This window comes from Macrotis lagotis, chromosome 4 (genome assembly GCF_037893015.1).
Source record: "Macrotis lagotis isolate mMagLag1 chromosome 4, bilby.v1.9.chrom.fasta, whole genome shotgun sequence".
Taxonomy (NCBI): Eukaryota; Metazoa; Chordata; class Mammalia; order Peramelemorphia; family Peramelidae; genus Macrotis; species Macrotis lagotis.
This window is the reverse complement of record NC_133661.1, coordinates 271,451,753-271,479,205: the sequence shown is the minus strand read 5'-3', so window position 1 is coordinate 271,479,205 and position 27,453 is coordinate 271,451,753. Positions and strand designations below refer to the sequence as shown.

At 39.2% G+C, this 27,453-nt stretch overlaps 1 protein-coding gene across 2 annotated transcripts in view; it reads left to right on the top strand.

The window, feature by feature from the left end:
- Window positions 1-7,201: 7,201 nt before the first annotated feature.
- Window positions 7,202-27,453, top strand: part of PLEKHD1 (pleckstrin homology and coiled-coil domain containing D1) — a 51,156-nt gene continuing 30,904 nt past the window's right edge. Inside the window, exons 1-7 of one of the 2 annotated variants that reach the window (XM_074236031.1) lie at window positions 7,216-7,315; window positions 7,402-7,806; window positions 18,046-18,139; window positions 18,725-18,814; window positions 19,433-19,509; window positions 21,037-21,128; window positions 22,085-22,182. In XM_074236031.1, the coding sequence (XP_074092132.1) occupies window positions 7,658-7,806; window positions 18,046-18,139; window positions 18,725-18,814; window positions 19,433-19,509; window positions 21,037-21,128; window positions 22,085-22,182 (600 nt within the window). In that variant the 5' untranslated portion in view covers window positions 7,216-7,315; window positions 7,402-7,657. Of the gene's footprint in view, window positions 7,807-18,045; window positions 18,140-18,724; window positions 18,815-19,432; window positions 19,510-21,036; window positions 21,129-22,084; window positions 22,183-27,453 lie in introns of both variants that reach the window. The other variant, XM_074236032.1, reaches the window with a different exon arrangement.

Below are 27,453 nucleotides of genomic sequence, written 5' to 3'. Positions count from 1 at the left end.
CTGAGGGAGGGGAGTGAAGAGAATCTGCAGAGCTCTGTCCTCTGCCCCTGGAACAGGACTCTGGGGCTCTGACCACATTCAGACCCTGATAGGAGTCTAAGCCCCTCCATAGAACAGCAGGGCCCCGCCTACCTCAGCGCCGTGGCAGAGGGGGGGCACATATGGTCATTCACAGACCAGGAGGGAGGACAGCTCCTCACACACTGAGACCCTTGTGGGAGTGTCCCAAAAGCTCAGGAAGCACCCCCAAACCAAGCCCAGGCCGGGAAAATGAGCAAGCAAAGAAACAAAAGGAAGACTATTGAGAAATATTTTGCAAATGAGCCCAAGAAGGATCAAAATATTCAGTCTGAAGATGAGGAAGCACAAGCTCCTGCATCTAAAGACTCCAAGAAAAACAGAAATTGGGCTCAGGCTATGACAGAGCTCATAAAAGACTTTGAAAATCAAATGAGGGAGTTGGAAGAAAAACTGGGAAAAGAAAGGAGAGAGATGCAGGAAAAACATGAAAATGAAGTCAGCAGCTTAGTCAAGGAAATCCAAAAAAATGCTGAAGAAAATAGCATGCTAAAAACCAGCTTAGGTCAAATGGATAAAACAGTTCAAAAAATTATTGAGGAGAAGAATGCTTTAAAAAGCAAAATTGGCCAGATGGAAAAAGAGATAAGAAAACTCTCTGAGGAGAACAAACCCTTCAGACAAAGAATAGAATTCAAGAAGAATGATGAATTTACCAGAAATCAGGAATCAATACTTCAAAACCAAAAAAATAAAAAATTAGAAGAAAATGTGAAATATCTCATTGAAAAAACAACTGATATGGAAAACAGACTTAGGAAAGATAATTTAAAAATTATTGGAATACCTGAAAGTCCTGATCAGGAAAAGAGCCTTGACATCATTTTCAAAGAATTACTACAGGAAAATTGCCCTGATATTCTAGAAATAGAGATGGAGAGAATCCACTGATCCCCCAGAGAAAGAGATCCCAAAAAACCAACCCCTAGGAATATTATAGCCAAGTTCCAGAACTCCCAAGTCAAAGAGAAAATATTACAAGCAGCCAGAAGGACACAGTTCAAATATCATGGAGCTGCAGTCAGGATCACACAGGACTTAGCAGCAGCTACATTGGAAGCTCGTAGGGCTTGGAATACAATATACCGGAAGGCAAAAGAGCTTAGAATGCAGCCAAGAATGAACTACCCAGCAAGGCTGAATGTCCTCTTCCAGGGAAAAAGATGGACTTTCAATGAACCAGGGGAATTTCAAAGGTTCCTTTTGGAATGGCCAGAGCTGAACAGAAGGTTTGATCTTCAGATACAGGACTCGGGTGAAGCATGGAGATTGGAGGAGAGGGGGGAAATATGAGGGACATAATGAGGATGAACTGCATGTATTCTTGCATAGAAAAATGACACTGATAATAGTCATATGAACCTTCTCAGTTAATAGAGCAGGTAGAGAGAGCTTTTATAGTTGAAGCACAGGAGAAAGCTGAATTCGAAGATAAAATATGGTGTAAAAATGGAGTCAATAGAAAAAAAAAGGGAAATGGAATGGGAGAAAGAAAAAGGAGAGGGGGGGATATAGTCCAAGATATTTCACATAAGATTTTTTTTTATTACAATGAGCTATTGCAATGATATGGAAGTGGGGAGGCAAGGGGGAATGAGGGAATCTTTGCTCTCATCAGAGATGGCAAGGAGAGGAAACAGCATATATACTCAATGGGGTATAGACATCTGGAGTAAGAAGGAGGGAGGAGCAGGGGGAAGGGGTGGGGATGTGAATAAAGGAGGAGAGGATGGACCATGGGGGGAGAGTGGCCAGATATAACACATTTTCTTTCTTACTTCTTGCAAGGGGCTGGGAATGGAAGGCCTGCCCAGGACCACAGGGCCAGGTGGATTCTGGGCCTAAGGGTTGGTATGGGGGCTCAGGGCTTCTTGGCCCCAGGACCAGGGATCTGTCTGCTGCACCACTCAGCGACCCTACAGCAGAGTCAGAGTGAAAGGAGAGAGAAAACAGAGTACATGGTAGTGGAGAAGTAAGAAAGGAGGGAGTTGTGATCAGCAATGGCAGTGTTGGAAAAATATGGAAATAACTCTTGTGATGGACTTATCATAAAGAATGAGATCCACCCATGACAGAGTTGTTGGTGTTGGAACAAAGACTCAAGCACATTTTTTGTTATTATTATTTGGGGGAGGGTGCAGGGCAAGTGGGGCTGGGTGGCCTGCCTGGGGCCACAAAGCAGAGTGATCTTTGGGTGTCTGGGGCCGGATTTGGACCCAGGTGCTCCTGGCTCAAGGGCCAATGCTCTGTCTGCCACCCAGCCACCCCTACTATTATTACTATTTTATTTTATTTTGGGTCTATCTATATTCATGGGGGAGGAGGGGCATTTTGTTTACTTGTAAACAAGAATATTTTATTAATGTAAAAAAACATTTGTACAAAATGAGAATAAAAAATAAATATAAAAAAATCCAATTCACTTGTAAAAAAAAAGATTCATCCAGATATTTCAATGAGTTTCTATTGAATTTTAGTTGAAACTTAACAGAAAAAGAGAACTTTATATTCATGCTTTGAAACTACTGTACTTACCTTCCTTCTTGACACATAGTCTGCCTTTTCCCCTTCCTTCTGGTGACCAGTTCATTCTTCTAATCCAGGCAAAGGGGGCAGGTAATTTGGGCACTAGGATTCACTTTACAATCTAGGAAAAACTTACTGGATATGAAGATTTCCATATTATTGGCTTGGTGCTCCATATTGAAAGTTTGTTAGACAAATTTGCAAATGGATGAATGTTGAAAAACTACCATTGCATGTAATTGGAAAAACAAAATAATATTTCAATTAAGAAATAAAAGATATTAGAAATGTGAAAAGGAGACTTAACATGCAGAACCAATCAGAACCAGCATAGTCAACTTTCTCTACCCCGAGTACTGAAGCAATGGTCCACTATCCTGGGGAAAGATGGTGTGACAGTTGTACAGTCCTGAATGTTAGGAAAGTTAGACTTAATAAGATGGTACAGTTTGGGTCAGTTGGTATGGGGCATCAGATTTAGAGTTATTAGACCTGGGTTCAAATCCCACCTGTGTTACTATCTCTATAACCTAGGCAAGTCATATAAGCAACTTCTCTGGATCTCAGTTTCATTCTATATAAAATTAGATTGGATTAGATGATCTCTAAGTTTCACTTCAGCTTTAAATCCTATGATCATATGAAGCCCTGGAGACCACCCCTTCTGAGTTTTACTTAGGTGAATGGAAATCCTTTCTTAAAATAAAATTTTAGGTTCAGCTTTCTGAATGGTTTGTGGGCTCTGGACACTTTCTGTCACCTGGATGTGAGTGTATTTTGATAACTACCTGGACTACATCCAAATGATTGGACAAATCCAGAGATCAATAAAGCTGTTCTACACCTTTATTAGGGAGGGCTTCCACTGATTGATTTATGGCATTTCTACTACAATGAAGAGGAAAAAAGAAATATTTTAAAATTAGATTGGTTTTAAGAAAAGGCTTTTGTCTCAAAAGTGGCAATGTGGTCATCTTTTAAAAGAAAGATCTCTAGAGGAGATTCAAACTGTCATGTCTAGCTTTTCCTGTGAATTCTTTCCCAGTTGTTTGTTGCTCTACCCTTCAAAATCAAAGCTATTTTTGCTCATCCAGGATTATTAAATGATTTAAACTAACCTTTTAAAAATAAAATTTTATTGATATTTCTTATTATTGCATCACTATTCCCAATGTAACCTCTTCCCAGAGATATCATACTCTGTAAGGCAACTAGATGGTATAATATGTAGAGCAATAGGCTTGGAATTAGGAAGACCTGAGTTCAAATATGACCTGAAATATTTACTAGCTGTGTAACCTTGGACAAGACACAACTTCTGTTTGCCCCAATTTCACAACTATAAATTGAGAATAATAACACTACCTACCTCGGACTATAGAGAAGCATGGAAAGAATTATATGAACTGATGCTGAATGAAGGGAGCAGAACCAAGAGAACATTGTACACGTTAACAAGATTATGAGTTGACTGACTATGATGGATGCAGCTCCTCCAGCAGTTCAGAGTTCTAGGACAATCTAGGGAGACCTGTTTTGGAAATGCCATCCAGAGGACATCAACATCCAAAGAAAAAAACAAACAAAAAATCCTACAGAATCTGAATGGAGACTATGTTCACTTTTTAAAAACACTTCTCTTATGTTTTTCCTTGCTATCCCATGGTTTTCTATCTTTTCCCTTAGTACTAATTCCTCATACACAAAATGACTAATATGTAAATATGTTAAACACAAATAAATGTACATGTACAACTTTTACTATACTGTTTGCTGCTGGGGGGTTGGGAAGGAAGGATGGTAGAAAAATCTGTAACTTATAAATATGCAAGTAGATGACTGTGGAAAAACTTTTATAACATGTAATTGGAAAAATAAAATAAAATATTAATCAGAAAAAATAATAACACCTACCTCTCATGTTTATTGTAAAGATATCTGAGATAATATATATATAAAGTACTTAGCATATAGTAGGCATATAAATGCTAACTATCATATTTATTATTATTCCCTAGCTATTCAAGGGCCTTTGAGTCATGTTATAGTATTTAGAATTTTGCAAGGCAAATGGGGTTAAGTGGCTTGCCCAAGGCCACACAGCTAAGTAATTATTAAGTGTCTGAGACTAGATTTGAACCCAGGTACTCCTGACTCCAGGGCCAGTGCTTTATCCACTGTGTCACCTAGCTGCCCCCCATATTACAGTATTTAGAGATGGAAAAGAACATCATCCAGTTCAAGCTCTACTTTACTAATGAGCAAACAAGTTCAGAGTTGAGTGATTTTCCCAAAGGCACACAAATGGTTACAGGTTCTATTCAGTTTTAAAGGACTTTTTTTAGCTGGGGAATAAAAATGGAATCATAAAGTATGAGCAGTCATACCTTTGGGTATAGAAATTCTACAGAGATGAATTGTAATTATTAGATCATTTGGATTCAACAGAAGAAAACATGTATGAAAGGCGATAAGTTCTAAATGAATTCATGTTTTAAATAAGAAAATAAACAAACAAATTTTAGGAGCAAAGAAGAAAGAACCCTTTAGATTGATGGACAGGAGAAGAGTTCATGATCGAACAAGGATTAGAAATATCACAGAAGATAAAATAGATAATTCTTATTGCATGAAATATAAAAATATTTGACACAAGCAACTAAAATATGAAGGGAAACAATTGGGAGCAAAATCTTTGCAGAAAGTTTCTCTGATAAAGCTCTATTTCAAAGATACATAAGGAACTGATTCAACCTTATTAGAATAAGAACTATTTCTTAATTGATAAATGGTCAAAAGATATGAACAGGCAGATCATAAGAAGAAAATCTCCAAATTACTAATTAATGGATAAATGCAAACTAAAGTAATAAACTCTAATTCCACCTCATATATATCAGACTGGCAAAAATGATAAATATTGGAGGGACTATGGGAAAATACACACATTAATGTGCAATCTGCTGGTGGAGCTATGAATTGGTTCAGACTTCTGGAAAGCAATTTGGAACTATACTCCCCTCAAAGTCTCTAAACATGATTTACCTTTGACCCAGATATATAATTGCTAGAGTCATACATCAAAAAAGGACCAAAGAAAGAGGGAAAGGACACATATAACTGCAATTTTTTTTTTATAGCAGCTATTTATGTGATGGCAAAGTACTGAACACCTCAGAAGTATCTACCCACCAAAGAATGACTAAGCAAATTTTGGTATATGAATATAGAATTATTTTATTGTACTGGAAGAAATAGTGACATATGGCTTCGCAGAAATCTGGGAATACTTATATAAAATGATAAGAACTGAAGTGAGCAGAATCAGAAGAACAATTTACTCAATAACAACAAATATTTTAAAGATGAAAAATTTTGAAGAATTTAAGAATTCTACTCAATCAATTATCAGTGATTCCTAAGAACTCATAATGAAACATATCACTGGTCTTTTGACAGAGAGGACCAGGATTCAAAGTGCAAATTGAGACAATACTAATTTTTGGACATGACCAGTACAGGAATTTGTTTTTTTTTATTATAGATATTTGTTACAAAAGTTTGGTTTTTCTTTTTCTTTTTTCCAGTGGTGGTTGGGGAGATAGAAGAGAGAGAGAAATGATTTTTTTTAATTTTAAAGATTAAATTATAAAAAAAAATCAAAGGAGTGTTCAATCCAGTTAGGTTAGGATGAAGAAAGTGTGAGAGAATATTTTCAGGAATGACTGAAAAACAAAAGACAGCAACAAAATTTATTTAATATAAATGGCAGGTGAGGTTAGATTATCTGTAAGGCCCTAGCTATATGGGATGGGACAGTTTGGATTGTGATCCCCCTGAAGGCAGTAACTGTTTTTGCTTATTTTTTTTTTGAGTGTCCCCAGCACTTAGCACAGTGTTATTCATAGTAAGCATTTAATAAATCCTTGTTGCTTTAACTTGAACTAAGAAGGTAGGGTGAGGTACAACACTGGGGAGGGGGGGGGTAGTCTCCTGTAATTATCCTTCAAGAAAAGGCTCTTTCCTCAACTGTCCCTATCCAGTACGATTAACAGCTCTCCCCACAGACAATAGTCCGTTTTGTCAAAACAACTGGCCTGGAGGGGCGGCTAGGTGAGTAGTGGATAAAGCACCGGCTCTGGTGTCAGGAGTACCTGGGTTGAAATCTGGTCTCAGACACTTAATAATTACCTAGCTGTGTGGCCTTGGGCAAGCCACTTTAACCCCGTTTGCCTTGCAAAAACCTAAAAAAAAAAAATGGCCTGGGTTTGTTCAGTACCCTCTTAGTTTCTTCATTTCTCCTCTATAATAATATTTGCACCTTTTATCTCAGAGTTGTGAGGAAAGCTTTTAAATATTTCTTTATTTTTAAGATCATGAAGTGCTCTATTAATTGAATGGTTATTTTCAGATTGCTGTCAGTAAGAAAATTCATCTTCTGACCTTCTGAGATTGGGAACAGAGAGATCTTTAGAGAGTGTGGTTTAAGGGACTCTGATTGGAGTATCTAAAGTGGCCCCTGACTTATCTTTTACTCCTAGCCAATCAGAGGCCACCAGAATTGGGGTGTGTGCAAGGCGCTGGGCTGGGGGCGGGGAGTGATAAAGGGAAATTGTTTTGGTGCGTCGGAGACTACAGACAAAGCTCAAGCATCTTTTCCTCCAACCTGGGATCCTTCCTTCCATCCCCTTCTGCCTTCCGCATCAACAGAGTAAGAAACCTGTTTTTCTCCATTTCATCTGGAAGGTGGCTGCTCCACTTTTTCCCTCCGTTCTTTACAAAGCTCTGCTCCCCCAGTGGCTGGCTGTCGATCTTTTGGCTTTAATGTACCAGACAGTGAGAGGAAACCTCGCTCATCTCTGCAACCGGGAAAGCAATATCGACTATGCCTTGAACAGCCGAGGACTGATCCAGTCTGTAGGCTCTCACCTGCCTCTGGCTCCCAACCATCTTAGACATCGTTATCCTGGGTTGTTGTCTTCGGCCAAGTCCCCGGAGCAACTGGATTCAGGGAAGTTTTGTGGAGGGCAGGGGGCAATTCCGCTGAGATAAAATGTTCGCTTCCAAATCCAATTCAGTTTCTCCCTCCCCTTCCATGGAACAGGCAGATGCCGATGTTCTGGACATCAGCACCAAAGTGCAACTCTATGGCGTTCTCTGGAAAAGACCCTTTGGGAGGCAGTCAGCCAAGTGGTCCAGAAGGTGAGTTCCTAGGATGCTTGGGGCTTCAGCTGGAGTAAGAGTGATGGAGCGGGAAAGAGAGCATGTTTTCTCCAGGGATAGGGGAGGAGTGGAGAGAGGCACGAAAGGGAAGTGAGGAAACGACTTTTGATTTTGAGGAAAGCTTCCCTTGAACAGACAATAAACTGACATCAAGATAAGACTTAATTCAACCTGGTTCTGCCCTTCCCTCGTATATGACCTTGGCATCTTCTTTTTCCAGTCCTCATTTGCCCCTTTTGGAATTTGGTTTCAGCATTTGGCAATATTTGTCCCGAGAGTGCTCTAAGATACTAACCTGAATAAAGAGAATAATTAGACTTCTGTTTATGAGGTATAAGTGAAAATGATTCTTTGATCCAAGGACCAGCCCAAATGCAGACATTTATTCAGCTTAAATTGGGGTCACCTTATACAGAAGGGTTGAGTTGCTTGGAGGAGCTGGGAGGAGATTTCACATTTCCTTATTGAGCTAGAAGAAATTTTGTCCTTTAGTCGGAGAGAGAGACCTCACTATAAAACTACTCCTGGATTTCATTGCCTTCATAAGCCTCACTATGCACCAATATGCCAGGCTAAGTTCATATTTGTGGGGGACAGGGTGGACCTGGCTCTCAGGGCAAATTCAGTTGGGGGAGAACTAGTACAGACAGACTGTACAAGAGAAAGTGAAGTAGATACAGTACTGCCAGGAGAGATGGTAGCCTAGCCCTTCCCCTGGACTCCATTGGACCCCAATACCTTGCCCTCCCCTGGAGCCTAACTTCACTCTCCAAACCCCTCAGGGACATGGGTAAACAGAGGACCCAAATGGAGAGAAAAGGGAGAGAATGATGATCTCCAGACCAGTATGAGGAGAAAGAGCTCCCAGGTTAGGTGCTGGAACAAGGCTACCCCACCCTAGTTTCAGCTCTAAACTGGATATTTCAATCTTTCCTCTCCTCCCATGTGCCCCCCAAATCAGGTACTTAGCAAAAGATTAACTCTTAGGCAAAGGATTAACAAGCTGCAATAATTGATAGAGTCTGCTTATGAAAGTAATGCTTTTAAAAAGCTTGGGATGGAGCAGTATATAAAAACTGAACTTAGACTTTCCCCTCCCCCCCACCTTGGGCATGGGAGAGGTCTAACAAGAAACCTTTGGAAAGCTGGATATGGACTTGGGAAAGGTCCTGAGAGAATCTAAAATGAAGTGAACCTTTTGATCCCTGGAGACAGTGCACAAGTCCACTATTAACCAGATCCACTTTGAATTAGCAAGATGATATTTCACAAGATCAAGGTTTTGGAGTTGGTTTTTCCATGGGATTTTCTTATTGCCAGGCTTGGCATTTGAATGCAAAAATTGTGTGTGGGTGGGGGGGTTTCTTCAATCATGACTGACTTCTCATGACCCCATTTATATTTTCTTGGCAAAGATACTGGAATGGTATGCCATTTCCTTCTCATTTTACAGATGAGGAAACTGAGACAAATAGGGTTAAGTGATTTGTCCAGAGTCACATAGTTAGTAAATGTCTGAAGCCGGATTTGAATTCAGATCTTAGGGAAGGTGGAGTGACTGTATTAGGTTGTGCTGCCTGAACACTTGTACATACTAGAGTTAGAGATTTCCTCTGATCTTCAGAGGCAAATTTGATAAAAGAGTGACACTGACCCAGGACATCTTGCATAACTAACAAGGGAAAGAATCTTATCCACCCTCCCTCCAAAGAGGATTCTTTCATACTGCTTTATAGTGTTGGTGATACTATCTCTTTTACAGTATTTCTGCCTTCTGACCAATGCCCCTTGATCATGTTTACATTCTAGGTTCCACTCAACTATCCCTGATACTGTTAAACCCATCATTTTAGGATTATAGTTAGAACTGGAAACTCCTTCATTTTTCAGATGAGGAAACTGCAGCTTCGACAAGTGACTTGCCCAAGATCATGTAGATGGCAGAGCTGGAATTCAAATCCACAAACCCTAAATCACATGTTCTTTTTACTACACCATGATGCTTCCTGATTTCCCCAACATATTGGGCAGAAGAAAAGGGACCTCAACACAGATTTACTCCAGGGCTTGAATCATTCTGCCCCATCCAATCAAGCTGTTTTTGGAGAGTAGAAAAGAGTGAGAGTTTCCAGTCTATAGATATAATCCTCTGAGTCTTGGAAAGAAAATAAAAATCTTTCCAGCACCGTTTAATTTAGAAAGACTGGGTATGTAGAAGAGATCCAGTATCATAACCTTGTAAAATGGAGCAGCCCTATTCCTTTCCCTCCCTCCACATGATGGCCTGCAGCTAATTATAGACCACTGACAATTGCAACTAGCAGTATCATTAGAATAATCAATACCCTCTTGACAAGGTACTTGTCTTTAAAAGGTTCAGTGCTCTGGTATGTCAGGAGAAAACATAAATAACTAATGGGACAGGATGGATCTGTTGGACTGACCTTCTCTTTGCAGGCATGATCAACTCTCTTTTCTGCAATTGGTTTTGGCCTAGCCCTCTTCTTCCTTGGCTGCTGAGGATGTGTTGGGGTCTTCTTCATCTTCTCCCAAGACTCACATACATGACAAAAGCACCTGGATGCTCATTAAGTTTAATTCTTTCCCCTAAAAGTTACAAAAAAGAAACAGAGAAACAGAAATAGAGACAGAGAGAGAAAGAGCAGAAAAGAGAGAGGGAAATAAAAATTTAAAAAAATTAGTGACATAAATAAACAAATAACATTGGGTAAAAAAGAAAAAAAGAAAGAAAAGAGGGAGGGAGGGAGGGAGGGATAGGGAGAAAGAAAGCAGACAGAGAGATCCTCCCATCGCTGTGCAAGTAGTCCCACCTTTGTGGAAACTGGAAAATTAGGGCATTAATTTCTTTTGTAATTCATAGAAAATAAGGGACTATTTCTGAAATGGTAGAAGGTTTGGAGGAAATGCTGAGGGTTGAAAATATGATGAATTTAAATGTTGTCATTTACAAAAACCCTCGGACGTATGTGAAGGAAGGAACAGAATGTTTTAGTAGAAAAACTACTACTGGATTTGGGGGTCAGAGGACCTGAGTTCAAATCTTCATTTTTAACATCCTTTGCTACTTTATACCACTGTCTGATTTGACTTGTCTCAGTTTCCTCATCTATAAAAAGAGGATTGGCCTCAATGACCTCTAAGGTCTCTTCCAGGTGGGAAACTAGGAGACTGTGAGCTTAAAGGGTTTGAACAGCAGGAGAGGTGGGTGCTGTTGGAGTAGCAATGGGAATAGCATAGTGAAGAAAGCTCAGGAAGAGCAGATCATCCCCAGCCTAAAGCAAGGAGTCAGTAGACAGAGTGGGGCTGTGCCAGCTGCAGAGCAGCCTCTTCCTTCATGAGTAAGCAGTTCTCAGAGTTCTCTGATTCTGTATTACCCTCAGGTCCCTGCACCCTTCTCCCAAAACCTCTATGGAAGTGGGCAGCAGTATCTTCTTTCTTCTATGGTCTAGGAGATGACTATCTGAGGATGTGCAGAAGATGATCAGCTTTATTAATCTGAAATTGGATATCTTTATTATTAAAAAGTCTTCTTCCCCAAGGAAAGAGCTAAGTTGAAATTTGTTGTAGTGAGAAATAGGGAAATAGGAAAGACTTTGGGTCCAGAATCTAATCCTAGTTCTGAGATTTAATTGACCTCTGTCCAGTTGCAAAACTGAACTATTGGTCTTCTTCAAAGGATTGTAGAAAGAACCTAGATCTTGTAAAGTCCTTGGGCCCCTTCTTAGGATATAATCTTAAATGATTCTCAAGCCACTGGATCTTGTTTTTTCTTTCATCTTCTAATCTGACCTCCTTCAACAAAGGTTGTTGGGAATTTGATTTGTTTTGTGAAATAGCATAGCTAATATGATGGGTATTACTAATAATGGGCAGCTAGATGTTGAAATGAATAAAGCACCTGGCTTGGAATCAGTAACACTCATCTTCATGAGTTCAAATCCAACTTCAGAAACTTACTAGTTGTGTGATCCTGGGTAAATTAATTATTTACTGAACTGAAATATTTCAGTTCCTCGTTTGTAAAATGAGCTGGAGGAAGTAAATGGCAAACCATTCTAGCATCTTTGTCAAAAAAATCCCACATAGGGCACAGACATGACTGAAAAATACCTCAACAACTACAATACTAATAATAATTAGTGTTATTAGCAGAAACAGGATGGAACTAAATGGCTCAGTGGCTTGAGTGCCAAACCCAAACTCAGGAAGACCTAAATTCAAATTCATCCTCTGATATTTACTAGCTGTGTGATCCTGGGCCAGTCACTTAACCTGTTTACCTTAATCCACCGGAGAAGGAAATGGCAAACCACTCAAGTATCTTTGCCAAAAAAAAAGCCCCATGAAATAGCATAGGCCCCAGGGTTATGAAGAGTCAGACACAACTAAACCAAAAAAATTAGCAGTAATATGACATCTTCTTTGCCTGCTTTGTGTGATACCTCCCTCCTCCACCTTCCACTTTGAGAATAATGTTCTAATTATCTCACTTCTATTGGCTGTTGTTGATACTACTAGAGAATGCCCTTTGGACAGTCTTCTAGAATTCCCTTGGAGCCCTCCAAAGTAAAAAGATCTGCTATGCTAGAGTGAGATACCTAAAAGGATTAACAAAGATAACTTAAGCAGGGAAAAAAATGACTATCTCTTTAAGATTAAATCCCAGGGGAGTCTAGTCCTATGAACCACTTACAAGATCCCTGAAAGAGTAGAACAAAATTCTTCAGTTACTGTCTAACTTCCCAACCTGATGAACTTTCGAAAATAAATTCCAGGCCAGGCTTATACAACAGAATAACATTGACTGTGACTGCTTAGTCTTAAAATTTGCTCCCTCTCCAAACATATTTCATTCACTGGCCTATTTCTGTGCCTATAATTCCTTTCATTTGGAGTTAAGACATTAGGGGGTTCCAAGAGGCCACTTTTAAAATTGAAAATGTTTTGGGAAGAAGGCAAGCTTTAAGAAGGCAACTAGGTAGTTTGTGTTGGACCTGGCAAAAGGAAGACTCTTCTTAGAGAGTTCATATCTAGCCTCCTCACTTCCTAGCTGTATGACCTTGGGCAAGTCATTTAATTCTGTTTGCCTCAGTTCCTAAAAAATGAACTGGAGAAGGAAATGACAAAACACTACAATATCCTTGTTAAGAAAAATCCCAAATGGAGTCCTGAAACATCAGATATAGCTAAAAAATGACTCAACAACAAGTTTTAAGACTTTATGTTAGTTTTTTTTGTCATCAATAACCTTGAAAGACAATCTATTGATATCCCCAAAATATATAAAAATGAGGAAGCAGCATGACTAGACTTTTCTATGAAAAAATGAGAACTGCCCAGAATTACGAGGTGTGGAGGAAATAACTCCAATAAGGAAATCATAGATCCTTCAAAGTAAATATGACCTCAAAAAGGCCTTTGTGGATTGAGGCAAGAAATTAAGGGGTGCAGGAGGGAACCTTATAGCAGAGAGGTTACTTGTATTTCAACTAGTCATGTGACCTTGGGCAACTCCTCTCAGAGTTCAATTCCCTGATCTGCCAAAAAGAGATAATACTGGGACTGCTTACCTTGTGGTTTTATTATGTTTTGTAAAGTGGCTCAGGACAAACAATTGTTAAATTTTCAGGGAGAATATTTAAACCATGAAATAATACAAATTTGGACTTGATTTATTTTTTTTTGTCTACAATTAAGAACATGATAGAGAAAAATATTAATAGCTCAGATTAAATCTGAGAGTATGTCTTTCATACATTTTTTGTTTCAGAAAACTGGTTATTAAAGCATTTATCAGCATACTCTTGTATATAACATTATGGTGTAGTTCAGGTCTGGAGTGAAATGAAATGGGACATTTAGGGATCATCACTGTTAACAAATGGATATTTACTTACTCATAACATACTCAACAAGGCCTGTCAATTTTGTAACATCTCTCATATACTTCCCCTTTCCTTTGACACTGCCACCATCATGGTCATTGTACAGACCTTCATCACCTCACATTTATACTATTGCAATAGCCTAATAATCAGTCCCTCCTCCATAAATCTTTCCTCTTTCCAGTCTAGCCTCCATTCAGTGACCAAACTGATCTAAGGTGCAGGTCTGACTATGTTAACCCCTACTCAATAAATCTCAATGGCTCCCTCTTACTTCTATGATCAAATATAAAATTTTCTACTTGATATCCAAAGCCCTTTATAAACTTTCCATTTCTTTGCAAGTTATGCCCCACCATATTCTCTTTGATCAAGGTCTCCTTACTGTTCCTCAAACAAGATGCTCAATCTTCCAAATCTGAGTGTTTTCACTGGCTCACCATCCTCTCCTGCTTCACCTCCACCTCTAGTCTTAGTTCAAGTCCCAACTAAAAACCCATCTTCTACAGGAAGTCATTTCTGATTCCCCTTAATTCTAGTGTTTTTCTTTTTGGATTATTCTGTATATATATATATATATCTTGTTTATACGTAATTATTAGTAGATTGTCTCCCTATTAGACTTGGAGCTCTTAGAGATCAGGGACAACTGTGTTTTGCCTTTCTCTGTATCCCCAGCACCTTAACAAATTACTTTTTTTTTTAGGTTTTCTTTTGCAAGGCAATGGGGTTAAGTGGCTTGCCCAAGGCCACACAGCTAGGTAATTATTAAGTGTTTGAGACCTGATTTGAACCCAGATACTCCTGACTTTTGACTCTAGATACTGTACTGGTTCAGTACTCCTCCTTCTTTTATGGAAATAATAATAACAATTAGCATTTACATAGCTTAAGGTTTGCAAGGTACTTTAACATATCTTATCTCAAAGGTATGTTCTCCTGAAGGCAGTGAAGTGACCTTTTATTCCCTAGTCAGCAGGAAAGTGAAAGGTCAGAAAGCCAATGAATAAAGGAGAACCACAATTGAGAGGAATGGAGGAGAATGTAAAGCTGTTCATTGAAGGAAGGAAAGTCTGGATGGGTCAGAATAGACTCCAGCAGTGGGTTGTTGGGGAGCACACTTTTTTAGGGTATGTGATAGAGGAAACAGAGGATTGTGGTTTCCATAGGGATTGAGAGTCATTTGGGGTCTCCATGGAGTTTGATGGTCATTTTCTCAGGAAACAAAACTCAACCAGGGTTCAACTGAGCAAGAGTGAACCCCTGGCCTGAATCCATCCAAGCTTTCAGAAACAATTCAATCAGTCATTAAACAATGATTAATGCTTAATGCTCTTAAGGCTCTGAGATAAGCTATGAAGATTCAAAGAAAAGGCAAAAAAACAAAAAAACAGCCCAGGTCTTCAAAGAATTCTTATTTTGATAGTGGAGGCAAACAATTATGTGCATATAGGAGGAATTAGAAGGTAATCTCAGAAGGAAGGCACCAAAGGAGGGGAGAGGAGGAGGACCTAGGGGAGAAGTAGGTAAAGTTTCTTGTAGAAGATGAGAACTTAGTTGAATCTTGATAGAAGTCAGAGAAGCCAGTTGGGGTGAAGAGGAAGTATATTCCAGGTCAAGAAGTAGGGGTGGGGAAGGGGGCAAGATAGTCGCTGCAAAGACATTGATGTGTATATTTTTGTTGTCATGTTACCAGCACCTAGCTCAATGTCTTCTACATAACAGGTAATTAATAAATTCTGGTTTTATAATGGCATTCATCTCAGAGATTAAGGCCAAAAAAGGAAATTGAGATATCAAAAGTAAAGACGTAGGACAGAAATAAATAACTGGCATAGCAGAAAGAGAAGAGGCATCAATCTCAGGGCTAGTTTGTATTATTTTAATCAAAAACTTGGGTACTTTGGCCTCAGAAATGTGTTTGACTAGTGTAATTTCTGTTTGAACAATAAACATTCTTATTATTTCTTATTCAAAGGAAAAAAATCAGTGACCTTTACAATAATTATTCATTATTAAATACTTTAATGTTTAATAAAGGTCTTTCCTCACTGTCACCCTATGAGACTGATATTGCTGGTATGATTACCTTCATTTTATTGGTGACAAAACTGTGCCTGAGAAATAATTTGTCCATGGTAACATAGCTAGCTTGTCAAAGTTAGGATTAGAATGCATTTCTTCTGACTCTGATTCTGGTTTATTACATCATACTTACTCCCAGGTCCAGTCCTATTCAGAAAAAACATTCATCTTCAAACTTCTCATATCTCTCTTGAGATGAGAACTAAAGGAGACACACAGACACAGACACACACACACACACACACACACACACACACACACACACACATACACACACACAAAACCTGTGGTAGTTTTGCTCTTATTCTTCAACCAACAACTATCATGTGCATGTTTAGTAACTGGGAGGACTTGAGAATATTTCGGCTGTTTCAGATGATTGCCATTTCCACAATTACTATCTGTCTCTCTCAGTTGCATAATACCATTTCTGCAGCTGCCATCTGCTTTTGCTGCCAATAGCAACCCTATAGTTCCACGGGTCTGCCCTTCTCACCTCCTGACCCAGCACTTCACATGGAAGCTTTCCCCTTCTCTGTCTTCATGGTTCTTTAATTGCCTTCTTTCCCCAGACCAAGGTTCCTTTTTGGTCCTTTTTTTCATATGCCTTTGACCTATAAAACTTTGGGAGAGAGTAAGGTTTGTTTTCTTTTTTCCTACCAGTGCCATGTTGGCTGTAGTATATTCTAGATGCAAATCCTTCCTCCCTGTGTCTGACTCTTGCAAACTATAGGAAGAAAAAACAAAAAGGCAGAACATTTTCTATTCCTGATTCTTACATTTACTTATTTTGTGTGTGTGTGTGTGTCTCTATATTGACTCCCCCAGCAGATTGAAAATGCCTTAAGAGCAAGAATTCTCTTATTTTGGTCATATATTACCCAGAGTTTATAGCACAGTGGACTGAACATAATGCTTGGTAAATGAATGTTGATAGTGGAAGAGGTGAATGAGTAAACAAAGAATTAAGTATAGACTGGAAAATAATTCAGGTTTAATGCATTTTATGAATTAGTTCAAAACTGCCACTTATGAGCCCCCTCTCCCAATGTGTTTGCTTTTTTTTTAGTAATGCAATTTTTAAAAAATTGTATTTTGAATTTATTATGTACTTAAAAGGAAGACCAAACTGAATGTAGATTCTTACTTTCATGTACATTTCTCCTTTTTTTTGAAAATTCTTCAAAATTTTTATTTCAAAATTTAATATTTTCCAAATTACATGTAAAACCAGTTTTTAAACTTAATTTTTTTACAATTTTGAGTTCTAAGTTCTCTCCAATCTGCCTCTCCTCCCTTTTCGTTGAGAAAGAAAGCAATTTAATAAAGGTTGCATATGTGCAGACATGCAAAATATATTTCCATATGTCATGTTGTGAAAAAATGTTTACTTTTTACTAGCAATTCAGAGAACACATTTGTTCAAAACAAAAAAAAATTTAATCAAACAGTTAAATAAAATTATATAGAATGGTCTCACATGCACACCCAGGATATACTTTCCAATAGACTGCTATGTAAGCAGTAAAAATATTTGTCTTTTTTTTTCCATTTTTTCTTATTGCTCCAAGTTCCTATCCTGTAGGACCAAATAAAACAAAATAAAACTCTTCTCCATGCAATTATTTCAAGTATTTGAAGATAGCTATCATGTCCCCTAATGAATTTTTTTCTCCAGACTAAACATTCCCTATTCTTTCAGCAGGTCTTCATTTGCCATGGACTTAAGATTTTTCACCAGCTTGGTTGCCCTCTGCTGGAAATTTTCCAGTTTAACATTGACCTTCAGTTGTGGTTTTAAGATGCTCAGGGATTCTAGGCTGTCTCTTGGGGGGAAGAAATAGAAAGTTATTGGTACTAGAACACAGGGATGCTTTGGTGTCCAATTCAATCCAAAATTTATAAAGTGACTACTACTGGGAGCTAGAGAGGTTATAGGGGGCTAGGGAGGTATATGGTACCAATAGAACATCTCCACTTTTCACTATTGCATCAACACTATACATTTTCTTGAACCCAAGGTACTTTCTTTTTTTTGTTTGTTTTTTGCAAGGGAATGGGGTTAAGTGACTTGTCCAAGGTCACATAGCTAGGCTATATTTGAACTCAGATCCTTCTGACTCCAGGGCCAGTGCTCTATCCACTGCGCCACCTAGACTCCTAGTCAAGGTACTTTCTTGACTCTCTTTCCTTTTCCTTACTGTCTTCCCCTTCTTCCCCACTTTAGGTTTTTCATCATCAAAGAGAGCTTTCTGCTTTACTACTCAGAAAGTGAAAAGAAAAGCTTTGAAAGCAATAAATATTTCAATATTCATCCTAAGGTGAGTCCATAGTATTTCATGATTGGAGCAGAGAGGGTGAGGGGGATCGATGGGAGTTAGAATGAGGACAAGAAAGATCTAACAGGGTCTGTGAAGATCTTATGTCTTGGGTTTTATAACAGAACTGATTTCAAAATGAGAAAAAATGTGCTTTAATTAGGCTTTGTGAAAGTAGTAACCTTTGCCACTTCATGTGTCCTAGTTTTGCATTTGAGAAGAAGAGCAAAAAGGTCACCATGGGTAAACTGGACTTGGATCTGGATAGGATCTCAAACTTGAAGGAGTTTGAGATCAGGGAGTCATGGAATCTCAGGGAATTGCTGCTCTATTTGATCTAAGATATAACTGGGTCAGTTAAATCCTCCTAAGATAGGGAAGTTGACCAAGGAACTGTAATATCCTATTGCTATTAAGTTTCTTCCTCAGGTCCTCCCACCTCCCTTCACCATCAATAACTTCAATCCTCTGCCCAAGGGTCTCTCTATCTGATTTCCAGTCTGGGGTCCTCAGAGTAGGGTATTGTGTTTCAATAGAATACTGCAATCAGTCTGACTCCCAGGTGATATATTCTGGTTGTCTGCTCAGGGTGTCATACCTTTGGGAGGCTGTCTTGTGGAAGCCAAAGAAGAACCCAATATGCCCTATGCTATGAAGATCTCTCACCAAGATTTCCACGTAAGTAAAACTTACTCTTCCCTGGTTTTCCAGACTAAGGAATACAAGTAGACTTATTCTATGATCCTCCGGATCCATAGATCAGGGATAACTCAGATACTGCCATTGGTCTTCATCTGCTCAAAAAGGCACAAGGGGCTCCTTCAACTACATCTTTGATCATTCTCTGGTGAGATAATTCACTAAGGATGATTGGAAGATTAAGGACCCTCTCATTCTCTTTCTTAGGATGCCAAACATTCCCAGCTTTGTCATTGACCCATAGACATAGACAACATTATTAAAATTTCCTGTGTTTTGGAAGCTGAGGAAGGCTGTGGATGAGGGCCAACAGATATTTGTTGCATACCAACAGGAAGGCAGACAGGAGAAGAAAAGGTCCTATGTTGTTCTCTGCCCATTTAAGCAATATTGAGACTTAGTATTGTTAGGTTTTGGAAGGTGGTGTTTATGTGGACTTGAAGTCCTTTGGGAAAGCATAGACCACAAGCAAGATAGGTTTTTCTGTCAAGAGGATATTTAAGAGAGGAGAGCTAGGAGAAAAGAGACAATGAAATCCCTGGCCCACATGTGACAAACCCTATATCTCCTTCTTCCCTTACTTTGCTGTTCCTTCAGGGCAACATTGTGCTGGCTGCAGAATCAGAGTTCGAACAGATCCAATGGCTGGAGATGTTGCGAGAGTCTGGCAAAGTGTAAGTGTCTAGGATGATGGAGGAAGAAAGTGTCCGGGTAGGGTAAGAGGGAGATGGCAGCTTTGGGGAAAGGGAGGCAAAAGACCTTGGGGAGGAGGAGCAGGAATCTGCCAATTGGGAGTTGATCCTGCTCAACTTGGCCTCCCTACCACTCCTAACCCCCACCAAGTGATCCTGGATCCACAGGAAGCTGGAGAGATTGGGTGTTGAGGATGAAACGGGCAGTAAGGAAGAGATAAAAAAAAGTTTCTCAGGGAGGAGAGGAGACAGGAAGAATTGGTGATCTAAGAGGAATCAGAGGATTGTCTTTTCTTGCCATTCAGAGAACTTCCAGAAACCTCTGTAGATAACAGAGTCAAGGAACACTTTATCTTTCTCTGTCCTGACACAGCTGCCTTTTGGCCCCATGAATGAACAGAGTCATAATTAGGTTTCTTTTTTTGCCTCTGGTCATAATCGAAAATGATTCTTGGGACAAATGGCATTGAAGGAGGTGGGGAAGAGAGAGATCCTGATATATCAATTCAAGGTCACTGTTATTTGGAAGGGCACAGGGAGAGACAGAAATCATGAGATTCAAGCATGGGCATGGGTGGAAGGGAAAGTAAGAGGCAATTTACTCATATTGGCATACCATTTGGCAGCCTAGTATGCTAATTTTTTTTTGCTAATTAGATGCTAAGCTTTAGTTTTATATTCTGTAGCTTAAGGCAAAACCCCAGTTATTCAACCCTAGTTTGCCTTTGGGATTGAAACCTAGGTAGAACTAGGGTTAGTGCTTTCCTGAATCAGATGCTCCAGGCCATGGAATACCTCAAAACAGGGCAGTCCTCCTTTCTCTGAGATCCTTAGAGTCGAAGAACTTGCAAGCTTCCAAGCCTATCTTCTATCAAGTCTCCTTGTCCTAATTCCTTATCACTCAGGTGGTGGTGGTCAACCTGAAAAAGAATTTCTTCAACACAATTTCTTAAAGTTGTAGTACAATCAGCTATGTTTTCATGTGTGCTACTTATACCAGTCAGCTAGGTGGTACAGTGGATAGAGCACTGGTCTTGGGAGTCAGGACAGGAGTTTGAATCCAGCCTCAGAAGCTTGACACTTAGTAGCTGTGTGACCTTGGGCAAGTCACTTAACCCTGCTTACTTCACATCCAGGACCATCTCCAATTGTCCTGATTCATATCTGGCCAATGGACCCAGATGGCTCTGGAAGAGAGGGTGAGGCTGGTGACTGAGCACAGCCCCCCCTCATTCAAATCCAGTTCATGTGCTTATCATGACATTACTCCCTGTTGTCATGGTATTCTTCAAGAATGAAGGACAAGCATCAACATGCTGGGAACACAATGCCCTAGTTCCCTAGGTGCTGGGTGTAATAGATAGAAGACACTAGCTCTTGGCATTGGCAAGCTGATATTCTGAAAGAAATTAGGTGAACATAGTCAAAGCATGTGTTTTTTTTTCAAAATAATGGTTTTAGATTTGTTTCTTTTTCTTCTGTTTCTTCCCATCTGCTCTCCTTCCCCAGGACTTGGAAGAATGCCCAGCTGGGAGAAGCCATGATCAAGAGTCTAGAGACCCAGGGTCTGCAGTTGGCCAAAGAGAAGCAAGAGTATTTAGGTGATTCATTGACTTATGGTGATGCTTTGGGGCTGAACTATTTCGCATAATTGCAGCAAATTGTAATCACAGTGAGTGTATATTTATTGTGTATATTTGGTAAAGCAATAATGGCAGACTACAGTGACAATCTGGGCTCTATAGGCAGGGAAAACTAAGGACCAGTCTTTGAGCATTTTGAATACATTGAGATACTGCCTTTAACCTTCAACAGAGATGATTTCTCCTTATTCTCAAAACACAAATAGGGAGAGCTATCCCCTGATCTGGCCCTGTTTTGATCAACAGTTTCAAATTAAGACCTTTTTAAAGATCTAATCACATGGTTTTAGATTATCATGTCAAGGCCTCCAACAACATGCTTTCTTTATCTGTGCAATCTTGGGCTAGTCACTTTACCTTTATATGCCACAATTTGCTTATCTGTAAGATTATGATAATAGTAAAATCTGTCTCACATAGTTGTCATGAAGATCAAGTAATTTATCATATACAAAGCACTTTTCAAACCTTAAAGCACTATATAAGCACTAACTATTATTATTTATTCATAGAAGAATAAAAGACCTAAGGGTTCTTCTCTATGTTTCACCTCACCTTGCTTCATACCCCATTATTGATCTCAAAGGATAGTAGTTAGATCCATTCTCTGCTCTCTCTCTCTCTCTCTCTCTCTCTCTCTCTCTCTCTCACACACACACACACACACACACACACACACACACACAAACACAATAGAGAAAATAAGGAAAAAACCCACCAGGCCTGGTGAGTTGTTCAAAGGAATTGGTTAGCCCTCTGGCTAGTATGAACATTGATTCACAGAAGCCTTCTCCAGGGTGTTGAAGGAAACAAAATAATCTCTTAAGGTCCCCTTCTCCTCCAGATCCTGTAATCATGTGTTTGCCTCTGAGACCAATCCCTCTGAACAATTGATATTTCACCTTTTTTTTTAGGAGTGTGTATATTTTTATCATATGCACATGTGCTTGCTTTGGCAGACAAATTGATGGAAGAAACTGAAGAACTGTGTCTTCAGAGAGAGCAGAGAGAGGTAGGTGGCTTCTGTAGTTGTGCAAAATCTCTCCTCTCTTAGACCTCTCAGTTCATGAAGGTCCCTGAAGCAAGGCTCAGATAGTTTCTTGGATGATTTTTAGCATGCAAGAAGAATCCCAGGTGGGCAGTAATCTAGGTTAGAGGGGAGTAACCACATAAGAGGACAAAATGTCTCTCATCATCTTCTTAGCATAAAATCTTTAAAGACCATTTTAATTTCATTAACTATCTGGGATTTGGGGAGTGGGGAGGAAAACCAATCATAGTAGACTACTTTCTTACAACTGGAACCATGTAACAATAAAATAGGCTGGTTTGATAGTCAAATCTCCATCACTAGAGTTTTGAAGTAGAGACAAAATCATCCATTTGGAATATTTTTATTGAATGACCAATATATGATTCAAGGTAGTGTATGGGGGGGGGGGGGGGAGATGAAGGAAAGAAAGGAGGAAGAGACCTGGTCGCCATGGAGCTTATGTGATCCAAGAGGAAAACAAAATATGCAAACAAATAATTATAATGCAAGGTAAAATATGAAAGCACATTAAGACATGAAAGGCTATGATGGTTCACATGAGGGAAAGATTATCTCTAATTATATACAGCTGAGAAAGAGTCATGGAGAAGATGGCATTTGAACTGGATGATAAGGGCAGTTAGGTGGTACAGTGAATAAAGTACTGGCCTTGGAGTCAGGAGGACAGGAGTTGGAATCTGGCCTCAGACACTTGACACTTACTAGCTGTGTGACATTGGGCAAGTCATTTAACCCTGATTGCCTCACATCCAGGGCCATCTCCAGTGGTTATGATTCATATCTGGACCCTGATTTTTCTGGAGAAGAATGTGAGACTAGTGATTTAGCACAGCTCCCCCCCTCACTTAAATCCAATTCATTTGCTTGTCATGGCATCCACCCTGATGTCATGGTCTTCTTTGAGATAGAAGGACAAATGTCTATCTGTGCTGAGTAACAAAGAGCAAATTCTTGCACTGAAAAGAAGATTGGTTCCAAATGACTTCCAAGGGTACTTTTGACTCTTCCCTTCCAGGATACAGTTCAGAGAGTAACCAGGCATTTACTTATGAAGTAATCTGTGCTATTTCTCATTGCTCTACAAAATCTAGAACTGGTCACTCCTAGAAATTGCCAAATTTCCAGGAATTTGCTCAGGCTATTCTATGGAGGTTGTTCAAACAACCAGGTGAGAAGAATCCCTGACACCATCATACAAACAATGTTTCTGAGGGACAGGGCTTCCAAGCCAAGGGTGGGGGTATCAGTCATGGGAGATCCTCTTGCTGTTTTCTGTCTTTTATCTTCTGGCTCTTCTTCCCACCCTCTCTCTAGACAAAAAAGAATGTTTGTCTTGGTCAACCCCCTTGAGGTTCAACCCTTGCCCCTTTAGTCTGACTCAATCTCTTTTGTTTCAGTTCTAGTTTTGGGTCCAGTGGCCAGATATAAATTAGTAGATAATGTCCCCCATGCTGAGTTCTGATACAGAAGCCACTAATGATGTAGTAGATGGAGTTCTGAACTTGGAGACAGGAAGACCTGTGTTTAAATCCAGCCTTACATATTTAATATCTATGAAACCCTGGACAAATTTCTTAATCTCTATCCACCTCAGTTTCCTCAATTGTAAAATGGATATAATGATTGTAGTTTGCCTACAAGGTTGTTATGAGGATCAAATGAGACAATATTTGTAAAATCACTTAGCATAGTGCCCAACATATATATGAGTTCTATAAATACTTATGCCTTTCCCTCCATTCCTTCATATGATCAATAAGGAAGGTAGATTAACAGTAACCTGATAGACAGATGTATGTGATATAGACATCTTGGCAGGAGGAGAAACAACCTTTTCTATCAGAACCACAAAATCTGGGGCAGCAGCAGGCTAGAGGAAAATTTAGACAAAACATCTAGGACTCATGCCACAGAATGAGGGCAGCCGTGGCCCATTTCAGAAAGGCCCCATTTAAAGATATATTGCACTAAATGAGACCTATCTGAAACAGTCTACTCATTATGGAGTCTTAGGATGTCAAATACATTAACCCTAGGTCCAGATGGTGCCACAGTAGGTTCTCAGTCCACTTGCCCTGGGGCAGGAAAGATATGGGTAAGTTTCCTTGCTTATATCTCTCTTGGAGACAGCAATCTCCAGAATTTATAGCCAGAAGAGTGAGGCAAAATTTGACTCCTATTTCTGTCACTGACTCCCATGAACAAGACCTTTCCTATGTCCCGGTATTTCTACCTGCAGAATGAGTATACTAAAAATCTCCCTTTTTTCCATTCCCAAAATTTTGGAGATTAATGAATTTGTTTTAAAGTGCTTTGAAATCTTAGAAAGGGTATTTTTTTTAATATGTTAGGGACTCTTTTGTTTCTTCTTTGTATTAAAAAAATCCTTTTTTCAGTGCTTGGCACATAAAAGGTATTTAATAAAGGCAGGTTAAGGTGGTGTAGTGAATAGAGTACTGGCCTAGGAGTCAGGAGGACCTGAATTCAAATCCAACCTAAGACACTTAATAGTTGCCTAGCTTTGTGACTGTGGGTAAGTCACTTAACCTCATTGCCCTGCAGAAACCAAATAAAATAAAAATAACAGCAAGTTGAGGAAATGGATGAATTTATATTGTTTTTATATTCCATCTAGGCATTCTTCTGTTGTTTCAGTTGTGTATGATTCTTTGTGACTCTGGGGTTTTTCTTGGCAATGATTCTGGAGTGGTTTGCCATTTTACAGATAAGAAAACTAAGGCAAAAGAGGGTTGAGTGACTTGTCCATGATCACATAGCTAGTAAGAGTCTGAGAGTGGATTTAAACTCAGAAAGATGAGTCTTCCTGACTCTAGGTCCAGTACTCTATCCACTGTACCACTCAGCTGCCCTTTGGAGTTCTAGAATTTCCTTTATTCCCAAACTGCCTTGCCATAGCTCTCAAGGTTTCTCAGAAGAGTCAATTCATCTCTGAAGAGCTTTAAAAATGGTTATGAAGACTGGGGAGAATCACAGAATTTAGAGTTGAAAGACTTCAGTTAAATTATATGAAAGGAATTTCTCCCACCCTCTACCCTCCTCCCAAAAACCTTCAAGTCTCTGCTTGAAGACTCCTAAGGGAGGGACCTACCACCCATTCTACTTTTGGATCACTCTGATTTTTAGTAAGTTTTCCCTGACATCAGGCTTTAGTTTGCCTCTTTTCAATTCCTACACCCTGCTCCCAGCTGGTTCTGCCCTCTGGAACTGAGGGTGGGGGGTTGGTGTATATAATGGGCAGGATCTGAAATGATGATAATTATAATACTTTTACTGATTATAAGAAAAAAGAAAATAATAAAGCAATGTTGAAAATGTACAGTGGGGAATTTCTCATGAAATTCTCTCCCTTTTATGTGTATTAAGTTCTTTCAAGACTCTCCCCAGTGTCAGAGGGTACTTAATCTCAGGGGTCCTAGAAGTAACCTCTCATGTAACTATCCTACTACCACTATAGCTCTCACTGGTGTTCTTCCCCTTAAGAATCACCCTATAGGGGCGGCTAGGTGTCGCAGTGGATAGAGCACTGGCCCTGGAGTCAGGAGTACCTGAATTCAAATAGGACCTCAGACACTTAATAATGACCTAGCTGTGTGGCCTTGGGCAAGCCACTTAACCCCATTGCCTTGCAAAAACCTAAAAAAAAAACACCATCACCCTGTAGATTCAAGTTGTTCTTTAGTATAAGAATTTACTCAAATACTATTAAGAGCTATAAAGGTAGTTTATAACTGATTTCAGGAGGTTGCTTGGCTTCTGGATTATTGCCAGACCATATAGGCAGATGGGTTGCTTTGCTGAGCAACCTGTTCCAGACTGTTCTTCCCAAGGTATAGAATCTCCAAGAGAGGAGTCATTTTGCTGAATTTTCTGAGATCATTCTTTGACTCTTTTTTCATCCTCTGACTTTTCATGTGAATTGTTATAGCACACCTTCCATTAAGGTAATGGCCATTAGCCTAGGAGTAGTTTTAATTCCTTAGAGGTTTGTCATCTTCAAGTGGGACCTAGAAGAGGTCTAGCCTCTTCTGTTCTGCAGTGCTTTCTGTTTCAAAAGTGCTTTTTTTTTTTTTCAGAAAGGGAGTTCATTTTTATTTACCATAATCAGTCAAGCTATATTTCCCAGATTCCTCTTGGGTCTTCAGCATATGACTGGTTGGCTACAGAGATTTTAAAGCTATCTATGTCCTGGGGAAAGTTCATTCTCTCTATGGCTTCATCATATGTAATTGAGATATTCAGATTTCAGACTTTTTCTAAGGTGTGGAATATTTCCTTTACTTATAAAAGAACTTTTCTTTTCATATCCTTGTCTCTTAACATTAGAGACATCAGTTTCATAGATGTCTAAAATGGGGACAATTTTATAAGTGGTAAATTGCCCAGACTTCTGCCTTTCTTCTGTTTCTGCCTTACAAGTGATAAAATTTATACCTTTTTCTCTTTGGAAAAAAATCTTTAAAATACCTTTGGGAAGGAATGTTCTGCTAGGTCTAAAAATAAACATAATTTAAAGGAAAGGAGTTGAATTCAAAAGTAATAATAATACACATTCTGATCATTTTAAAAAGAAACCTTTTTTAGGGGTGGCTAGGTGGTGCAGTGGATAAAGCACCAGCCTTGGAGTCAGGAGTACCTGTGTTCAAATCCGGTCTCAGGCACTTAATAATTACCTAGCTGTGTGGCCTTGGGCAAGCCACTTAACCCCATTTGCCTTGCAAAAACCTAAAAATAAATAAATAAACCTTTTTATAAAAAAATATAGAATACTTAACACCTCTTGCAGAATACCTCAAAAGCCTAGAAAGCAGGATGATACAGTGGAAAGATGCTAGATTTGGAATCAGGAGGTATCAGTTTGAAGCTCTGTCCAGCTACTTCATAGATGGGCATATCAACTTAGACAAGTTATTTCTTTCTGGGCCTCAACTTCCTCATTTGTACAGTAAGACCTCTGGGATAGATTACCTCTAAGGTCCCTATTGCTCTGGGTCCATGATCCTATAAAACTTCCTTCAAGTTTTCCCCAGATTTCCCTCTGAATTATTTTGGGAATAGCAGTGCTCAATCATTTTTGGTCTCAGTACCCCTTTATCCCCTTAAAATTTATCAAGGACACCAAATAGATTTTATTTATGTGAGCTATATCTGTCAATGATTATTGTATTAGAAATTAAAATGCTGTTTTAAAAATATTTTTTATTTAGTTAA